Source organism: Orycteropus afer, unplaced genomic scaffold, assembly GCF_000298275.1.
Source record: "Orycteropus afer afer isolate SDZICR_OR568_19922 unplaced genomic scaffold, OryAfe1.0 scaffold00121, whole genome shotgun sequence".
In the NCBI taxonomy this organism is placed as follows: domain Eukaryota; kingdom Metazoa; phylum Chordata; class Mammalia; order Tubulidentata; family Orycteropodidae; genus Orycteropus; species Orycteropus afer.
The window spans coordinates 7,836,549-7,851,329 of NW_006921708.1; the positions used below are offsets into that span (position 1 = coordinate 7,836,549).

The 14,781-nt window shown below is 39.6% G+C and overlaps 1 protein-coding gene across 1 annotated transcript in view; it reads right to left on the bottom strand.

The window, feature by feature from the left end:
* SUN3 (Sad1 and UNC84 domain containing 3) overlaps positions 1 to 14,488 on the bottom strand; it is a 127,046-nt gene extending 112,558 nt beyond the window's left edge. Inside the window, exons 1-3 of the mRNA XM_007944138.2 lie at positions 14,445 to 14,488; positions 2,933 to 2,994; positions 1,087 to 1,190 (exon numbers count right to left, since the gene is read on the bottom strand). Of these exons, the coding sequence (XP_007942329.2) occupies positions 1,087 to 1,190; positions 2,933 to 2,994; positions 14,445 to 14,488 (210 nt within the window). The remainder of the gene's footprint in view (positions 1 to 1,086; positions 1,191 to 2,932; positions 2,995 to 14,444) is intronic.
* Between the last annotated feature and the right edge of the window lie 293 nt (positions 14,489 to 14,781).

The window sequence follows — 14,781 nt, forward strand, 5'->3', positions numbered from 1 at the left end:
GCACTTAACAGCAACAACAACAAGGAAATCCTGACTCCCCTTAACTGCTCTTCACAAGCAGTTAACAGAGATCTAAATACAACAACATCACAATGTGTCAAAGACAACAGACCATCACAGTCCACACAAAGAAGCAAGATAAAGCAGTAGAAACAAGGAAGCAGGGCATGGACCCAGAACACATCCCTGAGGAATATAAGCAACATTGGAACTCCCTGATGTGGAATTGAAAAGAATTATACTTAGGTATCTTCAAAGGATTGAGAGACAGATCAAGAAAAACACTGACAAAATTAAGGAAAACACAGACAAAACCCTAGAACAATTTTGGAAGAAAATACAACAATAAAATGACAAAATAAGTAAAAAATTAGAAATGATACAAAATCTACAGAGAGAAATCCAAAAGATTAATATTAAATTTTTAGAAATTGATAACACATTCAAAGGGCATAACAGTAGAATCGAATCAATGGAAGACAGAATTAATGAGATTGAAGACAAATGCCAGAAAACTTCTTTGGAAAGAGATCAATCAGAAAAAAAGATCAAAGTGAAATGAAGACAGTATGTGGGATACCATCAAAAGGAATGACCTACATGTAATTAGAATTCCAGAAAAGGAAGAGAAAAATAAAACCACTGAGAAAATTGTCCAAGATTTGTTGGAAGAGAACTTCCCTGATATGATGAAAGATGAGAATACATCCATTCAGGAAGTACAATGAACCCCAAACAGGATATATGCCAAAAGAAAATCACTAAGGCATATCATCATTGAACTCATCAAAACAAAAGAGAAGGAAAGAATCATGAAAGCAGCACAGGAAAAATGAAAAATCAGCCACTGAAAACCCTGTGGATAAGTGTTCTATTGTGATGCATATGGGGTCCCTATGAGTTGGGTTGATTTAACAGCAATTCAGCAGCAATTAATTTGGTTTACTGGTTTAGTCATTAAAGCACATTATTTTTAGTAGATATCTCTATAAAGAACAAAGATAGCATAATGTGAGTTGATCTCTCCTTGTAGTGTATTAAATTTGAATAGAGTGCAATACAAAATGATTTAACAAAATACATCACCTGGTAATTATAAAGCCTTGAGCCATATTCTGTAATTGCAGCATGTACTTGTCTGGATTTTTGAGGAAAATCTGTGTCTTTAAGCCACTCACAATTTTGAAGTCCTGTTAAGAAAAGACCAACTCTGAGTTAGAGTTTATCTTCCAGCGAGAAACACATTTCTAAAATGTTGTAAATATATTTAACAGGCATTTTTCTAAGTTTATGGGGGGTATATACAATCTCAAAAAATAAATCGGAGTCCTAATTAATTCCACTGAAAAAATGTCCACATCAGTCTCAAGCAGTCTGGTACATTGATTGGCAAGTTGGTGAGCTTATACCTGGGAAATACAAAGGAGAATTTGTATCCATTATAAATATATACATATTTAAATCTTAAAATATGTCAAGGGAATTGGGAATATAATTTCCAAAATGAGTAAAATTCAAGATATCAAGTATTTCATTGTTCACACTGTGTGTCTCCCCACAGGCAATGAGGTGAAGACTGAAAAGAGCCACTTGAACCCTTGTGCACAGGTCTGCAGTAGTGTGGGGAGATGATTCAGCCAGGAAAGTGTGAGACCTGGGAGCAGGCAAGTAGGAAGGGCCAACGGTAACAGATATGAAGACTAGACAGCTAGGATGCAGAGAGGAGCTGAACAATGTGCAGTTCTCATTAAAAACCACAATATCTAGGGGCTCGTGGCCCACTGAACTGGCCCACCCAGATGCAGCTAGTGGACAGAGACCCATTGACCTTGAGCAAGCATGGAATTAAGAACGATCAGTGCTGATGTACACTTGCCATCATAAAGGTACGACACCCAGCATACCGCCATTTTATGAAAGACTATTTCATGTCGATAATTAGGATTTTTTGCTTCAAGTTGTTAATATATTAAAGAAATATTTTCCAATGTAAAAAGGATTTGTGATTTGTGATACTAGAAAATGCCAAACTTCATGTTCATTGGTAATTTCTTCAGGAAGTGTGTGATGAGCAAGAATCGTTGGTTGTCACAGTTTCCCAAGCTGACTCGCCTACACTTAGAAAAGGTGACTTGTGTAATGCTTTGTAATAAAAATATTAAGAATTCCTAACTATGAAACAAGTTTTGTGATCCCAATCACCATTCTAACAGAAAAAAAAAAAAGCAGTTTTTAAATTTTCTCTAAAGAAGTCTGTATTACTCTTACAATCGTAAAGAAAAAAACATGCATGTTTCAAGACTGTGCAGGTTGGTGCATGGCTGACTGTTCTGAAAAGAATCACAAAAGGAGGTCCTGGATAGAGTGAGAGAAAAATGTGGAACAAAACTCAAGATAATAAAAAAGAACAGGCTTACTTGTTTGATAGAGACTGATGGAACCCCTGCGGCTATGATCCTTACACACACATCAGGTTTAAAACTGAACTCATCACCATGGCTCAACTTTCAGCCAAACATTAGACAGGTGAACTAAAACACCAGGGAGGTTTTCATTGCAGCAATCAACGACATGAGGTGGAAAGGGCAGCATTTGCCCAGGGATAAAGGTTAGAAGGCAGAAAAGGGGTAGGAAAGAAGGATGAATGGTCAACATAAGGAGGAAGTAGGACGAGTGTTGTTACATTGCTGGGATTGCAATGAATGTCGCAAAATAAAAGATGGATGAATTGTTGAATAGAAAACCAATTTGCTCTGTAAACTTTCACTCAAAGCACAGTAAAAAAGTTTTTTGGGAAAAAAGTACTGGGCTGGTAACTTCCAGCACCTTCTGTGGTATTTATTTCCAAATGTATCACCTCATTGAGATCTTGCTCACCACCCAAAAATATTCTGTGGAATGGCTTCAAGGATAATTATTTAGTAAGTCTTACCTACAAGAAGAAAAATCAGTATGAACAGCATACTTATTAAAGTCTTCCATGATTGAATTACCCTAAAAAGAGTTTAAAAAAACAAAGTATTACCAATGCAATATACATGATTGACCTTAAAAATGGACTTCAAACTAACTACTACAACTGTGTCATAACCACTACAACCAAGCCAACAAACTTCTTATTGGTTGTTCTAGGTTGACTCTGTAAATTAATTAAATCTCTAACCCAGCATACTCCATCTTTGAAACTGAGAGAAAATAGTTTTCAGGATAGTGTGTATGTGTGTGTGCATGTGTGTGCATGTGAGCATGTGTGTGTGTTACCTCCCACACAAATGCAACTGTTATGCTGTTTGTGCCTATTTACATATGCCTTTAAATGCTTATAAGAAAAAAACTAAGGGAATTGTTATAGAAGTCTAGGATGAGACATAAATGAATAAAAGAAAAATCAGTCTGATTTTATAGAAATTACATGTTAAAGCTAAAGAACTATGACAATAGTTCTAATAGATAATTAGTTAGATAGTTCTAATAATCTAATAGAGTTCTTCAGTCATAATCTCCCACACACAATTTTATTGAAAAAAGTGCACAAATCATAATTACACAGTTCCATAAACCTTTCCAGAATGAACACATCTATGTAATCTCTCCCAGAACAAGACAAGGACCATCCTCTGGCCAGAAGAAATCTCTGTCATGATTCCATCAGACCCTATGCCTTCCACTTGCCACTGGTGAGCGCTGTCCTGAGCTCTGTCTCATCCATTAGAATTGCTGTTTTGAACTGTATATAATGGAATCACACGTGTTCATTCTATCTGTCTGACTTCTTCCACTCAGCATTATATTTGTGCAAGGCACCCATGTTGTGTGTGGTTCATTCATCCTCATACTGTGTAGTATTACAGTATGGGAATACACCACAATGGCATCAATTCTGGTGTTGGTGGGCACTTGGATATATTCCTGTCTGGGTTATGATAAACAATGCTGTCATAAATGTTCTTATAAAAAATGCTGCTATGAACACTCTTGTACATTGTGGCCTTTGATGTCACATGTCTATATTTCACTTAGATATATTCCCAAGAGAAATTTGCTGGACCACAGGGTATGAGTATGTTCCGCTCCAGTAGATTCTAACAAAAATTTTTCCAAAGTGGTTGTAGTTACAGCCTTTTCACATGCAACCTTTTTATAATCCCAAAATAAGGCCAGGGAGAAAAGTCTAAAACAGTTGATCAAACTAATGCAGAAGGCTGGGAGATTGTGCACACAAAGTATTCCAACCTGGCAAACTAAAAATGTCTGCTTAAAACACTTGTAACATCAGATTAAGGATTATTCATTGATATAAAAACTAAAACTTGACATGGCAGGAGAAGGAAGCACTGGATCACAAGTGAGGAGGGACAGTGCTGGCTCTGAGTTCAGCATGTCACTTAAGCCATTCAGACTTCAATTTTTCACTTATTGTTTCTAATAATGTTGAATTTTTCCTGAACTGTATGATCTAGGAAAACAGTGATTGTTAAAGAAATCCCCCCACCCTTTATGTCAGGAAAATTGCATATTGCAAATAGTGTCTCTTTCCATATGACTTATGTAAGACTCACAGAAGCCCCTTGTTTACCTATAACAAGGTCAGACACAGAACCTCCAAATTCCTATTCCTTGACTCATAAATGAGTAACTAAATTGCTTTCTTTCTGACTGCTTTCAATGAGAAAGAAATGGCTTCTTACAACCAAACTTCAGTTAAGCTTCTCTCTTTCCCCCAGGTCCCTGAATTTTGACCAGGGGGACTTGGGGGAAAGAGAGAAGCTTAACTGAATAACATATTGCTGTTATCAATTGCCATAGAAGTCGCTTTGACTCATAGCAGCCCTGTGTATAACAGAATGAAAAGTTGTCCAGTCCTGCACCATCATCATGATCATTGGTCCGTTTGACTCTATTGTTATGACTAAACCATTTAATTCAGGGCTCCCCTCAATTTACTGACCATTTATTTTACCAAACATGCTGTCCTTTTCAAAATGTGTATGAATTGTTGAATGGAAGACCAATTTGCTCTGTAAACTTTCACTCAAATCACAATGAACAGGTAAGCAGGAAAAAAAGATCTTTCCTAATTGTGTTAGACTGGGTTCTCTAGAGAAACAAAAACCAGTAAAGCTTATATATATATGTATATATAGAGATAAATTTATCTTAGGAAAATGGCTCACACACTTATAGAAGCTGGCAAGTCCAAAGTTCCTGGATCAAACATCAAGCTGGAGGCTTTTTCTGGCTCTTGCAACCACAGGGGCTAAAGAGCTCAAGGCTGGCAGGCAGTACACTGACTATTGACTCCAACGAATGACGAATCCAAGATCTCCAGGCCGAATGGTGGACTGTTCATTCACAGACAGTTGTAGGAAGCACAACAGAATCCCAAGCCACAGAAGAATGTCTCTCTTCCCAGGATGTCCTTGGATATACTGGAAGCAGGCCACACCCCTATGGAAACTCCCCCTCAACAGATTGACTGCTCAGAACATAGTCATCTGATCCCATCATGGGACAAACCATACCACAACAGCTCAAACCACACAGAATTGTGGTCCAGCCAAGTTGACACACAGCTCCAACTATCACAGTCCACCCCTTGTCAACTTGAGAGTTGTACACATCTTCTTAACAATATACAATCTCTGAATAAGGACAATTATAAAGTCATATTTGTGCCTAACATGATACACTAACACACATACAACCAAAATGCATTAACCTTATTTACATTTCACAGTCCATGACAGAAGGAAACAATAATATTTGATGCTCATATACAATGAAGAAATATAACAACCACAGTCCTCATTTCTGCAGCTGGTCATGTGGTTGTAGCTGATATTCAGAACTACCTTCTTCCACGACCCATTCTGTATTTCCCTTGCCCTCAGCAAGCACCTGAGCTGGTCGTGCTTCTTTGCCTGGTGGGGTGACCCAAACCTTCATTCCTGAAGGGTCTGGGCTGTTAGCAGTCATATCAGAATTGGGTTGCTGTAATTTTCCATTGACTTTAATCACGGGCATGGTAGTACTAAGAGACATCTTAAAGAATCTCCTGTATTCCAGACATATTCTTCTTTACCTCCATTATATAAAGCCAATCCAATTTCCCCTTGGTAATCAGGATCTACCACACTAGATAGTACAGTAATGCCCTTCTTTGTCTGTTGATCAAGAGGCATGAGGAAGCCAAAATGGCTGGGTAGCATTCTTAATTTCCAGTTCAATGCAATCAATATTGTGTCTCCAGGTGGGAGTGTTCCTCTCTTGGGGAATAAGATCTCCAGACCTGCAGAGCATAGGGTAGCAGGAACATGAAGCAAAAAATTTTTTTGAGTGGGTCACTAAGGGTAATAGAGAGTGGTACCACTCGTGTTTCCACCCCTTGGTTCCTGGACCTGTGAATTTTGGCTATTGGAGAAACAGAACCATATATTAGACGCTGGTTTAGAGCATATGCAGCCTCCTGGAGAACATTGCCCCAACCCTTCAAGGTATTGCCACCTAGCTGGTGCCGTATTTGTGTTTTTAAGAGGCCATTCCATCTTTCTATCAAACCAGCTGCTTCAGGATGATGGGGAACATGGTAAGACCAGTGAATTCCATGAGCATAAGCCCATTGTCACACTTCATTTGATGTGAAATGAGTCCCTTGATCCGAAGCAATGCTGTGTGGGATACCATGACGGTGGATAAGGCATTCTGTAAGTCCATGGATAGTACTTTTAGCAGAAGCATTGCATGCAGGGAAGGAGAATCCATATCCAGAATAAGTATCTATTCCAGTAAGAACAAAACGCTGTCCTTTCCATGCTGGAAGTGGTCCAATGTAATCAACCTGCCACCAGGTTGCTGGCTGATCACCTGAGGAATGGTTCCATATCACAGACTCAGTGTTGGTGTCTGCTGTTGGCAGATTGGGCACTCAGCAGTGGCAGTAACCAAATCAGCCTTGGTAAGCAGGAGTCCATGTTGCTGAACCCATGCATAACCTCCATCCTGCCACCATGGCCACTTTGTTCCTGAGCCTATTGAGCAATGACAGGAGTAGCTGTGGAAAAAGGATGGCAGGTTTCCACTGAATGTGTCATCAGGAATCCACCTGATTGTTAAAGTCCTCCTCTGCCGAGGTCACCTTTTGGTGGGCATTCATGTGAGACACAAATACCTTTACTCCTTTGGCCCATTCAGAGAGATCTATCCACATACCTCTTCCCCATATATCCTTATCACCAATCTTCCAGTCATGCTCCTTCCAAGTCCCAGACCATCCAGCTAAGCCATTAGCCACAGCCCATGAATCCTTATATAATCGCACATCTGGCCTTTTCTTATTCCATGCAAAGTGAACAGCCACATGCATGGTTCAAAATTCTGCCCATTGGGAGGATTTCCCTTCACCACTGTCCTTTAAGGAAGTCCCAGAAAGGGGCTGCAATACTGCTGCTGTCTACTTTTGAACCATCTGTAAACCAGGCATGAGTTTTCTCTTCCTCAGTCAACTGATCATAAGGAACTTGCCATGGGGCCATCAGTGAGGACTGGGAGAGGAAAGGTAATGTGACTGGAGTGGAGACCATAGGCATTTGGGCCACTTCCTCATGCAACTTACATGTGCCTTCAGGTCCTGCTCGAGCCTGATCCCTGATATACCACTTCCATTTAATGATGGAGTGCTTCTGTGCACATCCAACTTTATGACTCTGTGGGTCAGACAACACCCAGTCCATGATTGGCAGCTCAGGCCTCATGGTCAGTTGGTGGCCCATGGTTAGGTGTTCAATCTCTACTAAAGCCCAGTAACAAGCCAAAAGCTGTTTCTCAAAAGGAGAGTAGTTATCTGCAGTGGGTGGCAGGGCTTTGCTGCAAAACCCCAAGGGTCTACATTGTGATTCACCAATAGGGACCTGCCAAAGGCTCCAAACAGCATCTCTGTCTACTACAGACACTTCAAGCACCATTGGATCAGCTGGATCATATGGCCCAAGTGGCAGAGCAGCCTGCACGGTAGCCTGAACCTGTTGCAGAGCCTTCTGTTGTTCTGAGCCCCACTCAAAACTAGCAGCTTTCGGAGTCACTTGATAAACAGGCCACAGCAACACACCCAAATGAGGGATATGTTGGCTCCAAAATCCAAAGAGGCCCACCAGATGTTGTGCCTCCTTTTTAGTTGTGGGGGAAGCCAGATACAATAACTTATCCTTCACTTTAGTAGGAATATCTCAACATGCCCCACACCATTGGACCCCTAGAAATTTCACTGAGGTGGAAGGTGCCTGAATTTTTGAGTTAATTTCCCAACCTCTAGTATGGCTAAGACACTTGCCTGCTAACCAGACGGCTGGCGGTTCAAACCCACCAGCCACTCCTCGGAAGGAAGGTTGGGCAATCCTACTTCCGTAGTGATACTGCCTCGGAAACCCAAGGAGGGGTCGCTATGAGTCAGGGCTGACTCGACGGCACATAACAACAACAACAGTATGCATATGTCTCACCAATAAGTCTAGAGTCATCATTACTTCTTCTTTACTAGGTCCAATCAGCATAATGTCATCAACATAATGGACCAGTGTGATGTCTTGTGGAAGGGAAAGGCAATCAAGATCCCTATGGACTAAATTATGACATTGTGCTGGGGAGTTGATATACCCTTGAGGAAGGACTGTAAAAGTATACTGTTGGCTTTGCCAACTGAAGGCAAACTTCTTCTGATGGTCTTTTGAAATTGGTATCGAGAAAAAGGCATTGGCTAGATCAATAGCTGCATACCAAGTACCAGAAGATGTACTGATTTGCTCAAGCAATGAAACCACATCAGGAACAGCAGCTGCAATTGGAGTCACCACCTGATTAAGTTTACGATAATATACTGTCATTCTCCAAGATCCATCTGTTTTTTGCACTGGCCAAATAGGTGAATTAAATGGGGATGTGGTGGGAATCACCACCCCTGCATCCCTCAAGTCCTTGATGGTGGCAGTAATCTCTGCAACCCCTCCAGGGATGCGGTACTGCTTTTGGTTTACTATTTTTGTTGGTAGAGACAGTTCTAATGGCTTCCACTTGGCTTTTTCTACCATAATAGCCCTTACTCCACATGTCGGGTGCCAATGTGGGAATTCTGCCAATTGCTATGTATGTCTATTCCAATTATGCATTCTGGCACTGGGGAAATCACTACAGGATGGGTTCGGGGACCCACTGGACCCACTGTGAGATGCACCTTAGCTAAGACTTCATCAATAACTTGACCTCCATATGCCCCCACTCTGACTGGTGGGCCACAATGATGCTTTGGGTCTCCTGGAATTAGTGTCAATTCAGAGCCAGTGTCCAGTAATCCCTGAAAAGTCTGATTATTTCCTTTTCCCCAATGAACATTCACTCTTGTAAAAGGCCTCAGATCCCTTTGGGGAAGACTAGGAGAAAGACTGACAGATTTTTGGCAATGTAGTGAAGTCCTTCCTCAAAGGGACCTGGCCTCCCCTTCATTCAAAGGGTTGTTGGTCCATAAACTGACTCAAGTCTGAGAATTGATTGAGAGGTTGTCACTCTGTATTCTGGTGATTCAATCTAGGTTGGTGTTCATGTGACCTAGAATTCTTCTGTCCATACAGATCAAGTAAATATTTAGTAGTCTTGTCATGTATTTCACTACTAGGAACACCATGAGCAAGTAGCCAATGCCATATTCCACACATGTCAGACTATTCTGATTACTGTTCTGACTCTGCTGTCCATTATGGTAACCACACTCACCTTGCCTTTGTCGATTAACGGGTGCCACTTGGCCCCTACTACCACGGGGTCCAATCAGCCCCATCGTAGTTAAGTGTCTTAGTTCAATTAGGGCAGTTCCCACTGTCAAATCAGGTTTACATAAAATAGCAATCACAGCAGTCTTCAAGGATGCTGGAACTCCCTTCACAAATTTATTACTCATGATACTGGTGAAAGGTGTGTCTTCTGGACTTTCCATTTCTGGCTCTAGGGGTCTAATCTGATAAATACATTCTAACAGGCCAATTTCCCTCAGCCTCTGGATACCTTCTTCTACATTATACCAAGGCAGGTCTGGTACTTCAGCTTGACTTAAGGTAGGCCACCGCATAATCCATGCCTCAGTAAGCCAACCAAATAAACTATTAGATCCTTTCCTAACCTCTCAAACTGAGACATTGAATGAAGAATCCATACTGATTCTAAATCAATAAACTCAGACTGATCCAATCTTACATTCCTTGCACCGTTATCTCACACCCTCAATAGCCATTCCCATACATATTCTCCAGGTTTCTGCCTGTACACGTTAGCAAAATCAAGTAAGTCTTTTCGGGTATAGCATACCACCTCCTCTGTCACACTTTCTATTTCACCTTTTGGGGCTCTCGTGGACTTTACTTTCGTTACAGGTCTAGCAGCAACAATGGGTGCTTGAGGCAGTTCCTGAGAGCATTCGGGAATGTCTTCCATGGCCTCTGCCTCAGGCAATGACCCAGCAGGACCGGTTTGGCTAGTCCCATCAAACTGAGGGGGAGGGGATAATAGTTTTACAGTAATTCTTTCAGATGGAGGGATGCAACAGAATTTACAGGCTCCATATCCTGATCTTCCTGATTATCTGTCCATATGTCCCCATTCCAGATTTCAGGATCCCATTTATTTTCCAATCAGTGCCCTCACTTTAACATCAGACACCATTCTCGATTGGCAATTTATTTGACGTTGTAATTCAGCCACTGTTACAAGAGACTCTGGGTTTGGTTTTCAGCAATATCTGCTCTGTTAATAGGATATAAGGCTTTGTTTCAGAGCACAACTGGAAGCACTGAGGTCTTTTATGTGGTGCTAAGCCGAGACTCAGCAGCTCTGAGCTCATCCTGTTCTTTCACCGCTTTGTCTAGTGTAAGTAGGACCAACCAACCAGCTTCCTTATACTCCTCATGCTGACATAATTTCAGAAAAGTATCAAATACCGATCACCCAGAGCATCACTTCTCACAAGTACTTGATCTATTGGTGGTGCTATTTCACGTATTAATGTTGCCACCTCATGTTGTGGATTAGCAGTGCCCTCTTTACTAACAGACGCAGGGTCACTAGTGTCTTTAAGATTAATCAAACTGGAGAACCAATTTAGGAAGCCCATTTAATATTTTAAAGAGGTCTTTTGCTATATATTTGCCCAATGCAATATGTCATTAGATTTTTTGACATTTCTGGACACTGATTGTTGATTGAAGTAGAATAAAATCATTGATTTCAATTCTAGTTAACATATTACCACCTTGAAGGGCCTCTCCCAGAAAATAGACTGACCTCAGGGTAAAACATTCTGATTTACTATCCAGTGATGTCACTCTTTCATCCCACTTCCCCACATCTGCATTTTTTTATAGCCTTGTTTACTCTCAGTCTCTAAAAAGAAAATTAATTTTTCCCTAAATTACTTGAAGATCTTATGTTTGGAGTGTTTAATTACAATAGCCCTCCTATGTTATTTGTCCCTTTCCTCTTTTTTTTTTTTTTTTCTGAATAAAGCTTCTTCCTATCAAAGACTAGATTTATGTTTTATTTGACAATTCTGAAGTAGTCTCCATCATTTAAAGGCACAATTTCCTGCTTTAGGTCTAGAAAAAATGGCTATGCAAACCTGCTCCCATCAAGTCAATTCTGACTCATGATGACCCATGTGTTGTACAGTAGAGCTGTGTTCCATGAAGTTATTGGCTGTAATCTTTACAGAAGCAGATTGCGAAGTCTTTGTTTTGTGGTGCCACTGAGTGGATTCAAACAGTCAAACTTCAAATTAGTAATGACATATAAACCACTTGTCCTCCCCAGAGACATAGAAGCTCCTTAATTCATATTCATTGTTCACTGCATTCAAATTGGCCACATGCACAATGGAACTAAATTATCCATTGGCCTGGATTCAAACCCAGGTTTTCTGCATGAGAATTCTGACACTGAATCACCACTGCCTTCTAAAAGTAAAACTAGGAAGAAAGGCCTGGTATTCTACTTCCAAAACTCAAAATGAAAACCCTCTGGACATAATGGTCCAATCTGAAATCAGTCATGGGGATGCATAGTTACAAGGGGATGCATAATTCCAGGCACTGTTTCCTTCTACTGTGCACAAAGTCTTTGTGAGTCAGGGGTGACTCAATTACAGCTAATGAGTTTATATTTAGGTTGTGTTTTTCATCAAATTTTTCTCTAGACTGTCTCTTTCTTTTAAAATGTGTCCAAATATCAATAAACAGGTTACCTATATCAATTTGTTTAAGTTAGTTGACTAAGTGAATTACAAGTTTACTTCTGGTTTTCTGCTTTTGAGTTGTATTGTCAGTTGGGCAGTGTAGAACTACAGTTACAGAATCAGGACACACACTGGGGTAGACCAGACATAAAGTGAGCCACCCACTTTTCCCAAAACAAAATCTTTAAGTAGCTTATCCCCTGTTTATTGAAAATTTATTTATGTTTTTTATTCAAATATCTGGCTGCTTCGTTCAATTTTGCAAAGTTATAAATCTCTTTTGATGCCTTTGTCCAGCTTGGATTCTGCCATTCAGGGAAGCAAGTATGCCTTGTTAGTGCTGATCATGATTTTCAAATGCAGCTTTTTTACTATTAAATTTGTAGCATTCTTTTTATTTTTATTGATAGTTCTGTTTCTTGTGCAAGTGGTTCTTTGCTGCTATTGGGATGGTGATCTTATTATATTCTTGTTTGGATTTCTCAATAGGTAGGGAAAATTGAGGAAGTAAATAGGCTCTACCTAAGTGGCAAGACTTTCCCACTGCAGTCATAGTTGTCATTTTCTTATTCTCCTTCTTCTTAATAGTTTTACTGTTGTAAAAACACATATAATAAGCTACAAATTCCAAATTTTTTACATATATAATTCAGTGACATTGAATATATTAATCAAATTGTGCAATCATCACTACTATCCATTTATAAATTATTCCACTACAATTAACAGAAGTTGAGTACTCCTAAGCTAAGAAGACTCCTCCTTTCCTTCTCAAAATCACCCCAGGTTATCACTAGTATTCTTTGGTGTCTGTACATTTGCCTGTTTCAGATATTTTATATAATCAGGATCATACAATATTTGTCCTTTTGTGACTGATTATTTTACTCAGTATAATGTTTTCAAGGTTCATCCTTGACATAGCATGTATCAAACTTCATTTATCATACTGGCTGAATAGTATTCTGTTGTATGGATGTACTATATTTTGCTTATTCATTCATCTGTTGGTAGACATTTCAGTTGCTCCCACATTTTGATTGTTGTGAAAAGTGCTAGAATGAATGATCATTGGTTTGCAAGTTTCTGTTTTTGCTCCTGCTTTCAATTCTTCTGGGTACATACCTAAGATTGTGTCATACGTGTATTGTCTTTTTAAAGGTGTATCTACATGTATTTTTCTTCTTGTTGTTGTTAGTGATGAGTTAATTCTGACTCATAGCAACTCATTGTGTGCAGAACAGAACTGTTCCATAGGGTTTTCCAGGCTGTGACCTTTCAGCAGTAGACTGCCAGTCCTATCTTACAAGGTACCTCTGTATGCCAACCTTTCAGTTAGTAGTCCAGAACTTAACCATTTGTGCCACCCTGGGGCTCCCGTGTTCTAATTACAGGACATATATATTTATTAACTGAAAATCTTTACCTATTAACATACACTGTTTAGTCAATTGTCAACCAAGGATTAATCAATCCTTGAATTAATTAATCAGTGAATGCTATTGGTTGCCATGAGTCAGAATCATGTCAATAATAACTAACAACACCAGCAGCTCTTTGCCCACAGTCATAAGCCACTGTGCTAAACAATGTGTACTGAAGACATTGACCCCACCCCCCCAAAAAAAGTGAATAATCTGTGAAGTTTTAAGTTAAAACAGTAATCTTGCTACTGAAGTTCATTCATTTAAAAAGGGTAACTTCCCCTTCATAAGGTCCCTAGATGGCACAAATAGTTTGCACTAACCTAATCTAACCTAACCTAACTAACCTAACCTAAAGATCAGTAGTTTGAACCTACACAATGGTTCCATGGAAGAAAAATCTGTCAATATGCTTCCATAAAGATTACAGCCAAGAAAACTCTATGAAGCATATCTTTGTAACAGATGAATCAGAATCAAGTCCATGGCAATGGGATTCGATTTTTGCTTTCCCTTTCATAGTCTTTGTCCCCAGTCCACTGGACCTAGCCTAAATATTATTTATGTAGAACACAGAGTGTCACAGAAAACACAATAATTGAGTGAAACTTTAAGGGAAAACAATTTGAAAATTATTTTCTCTAAAAAGGAAGAAAGCATTAAGTGGGCTTTTTTCCACATATGGGCGTATATAACATATATATTCTGTATAGCATAAATAACATCTTATGGAAATAATCCGCAAAGTTACGTACCAGTTTGCAGCAGGGTTTTCATGCTCTGATAGCATAGCAATCATGTTCACACTAATTTGCTTCTTTGGAATGAACTCAAAAAACTCTTGCACCTCTTACTGACTTTAGCCTTTCATTCATATCCCCCCACTGAGTCAAAAGAAGCTGGTAGAAGGCAGATTATCACTCATGTTCTCTTTTCTATTTTATAGAAAACATGAAGTTATAGAGTGAATTTGTTTTTGTTTTTTTACTTTATCAGTGTATCTCCTTCAAGAGAAAAATTGTGAGTGAGCAAAGCTTAAAATGCCTCTGACTCCTCTATTGCATCACTCTGCTGTGACACATCATAATGGCA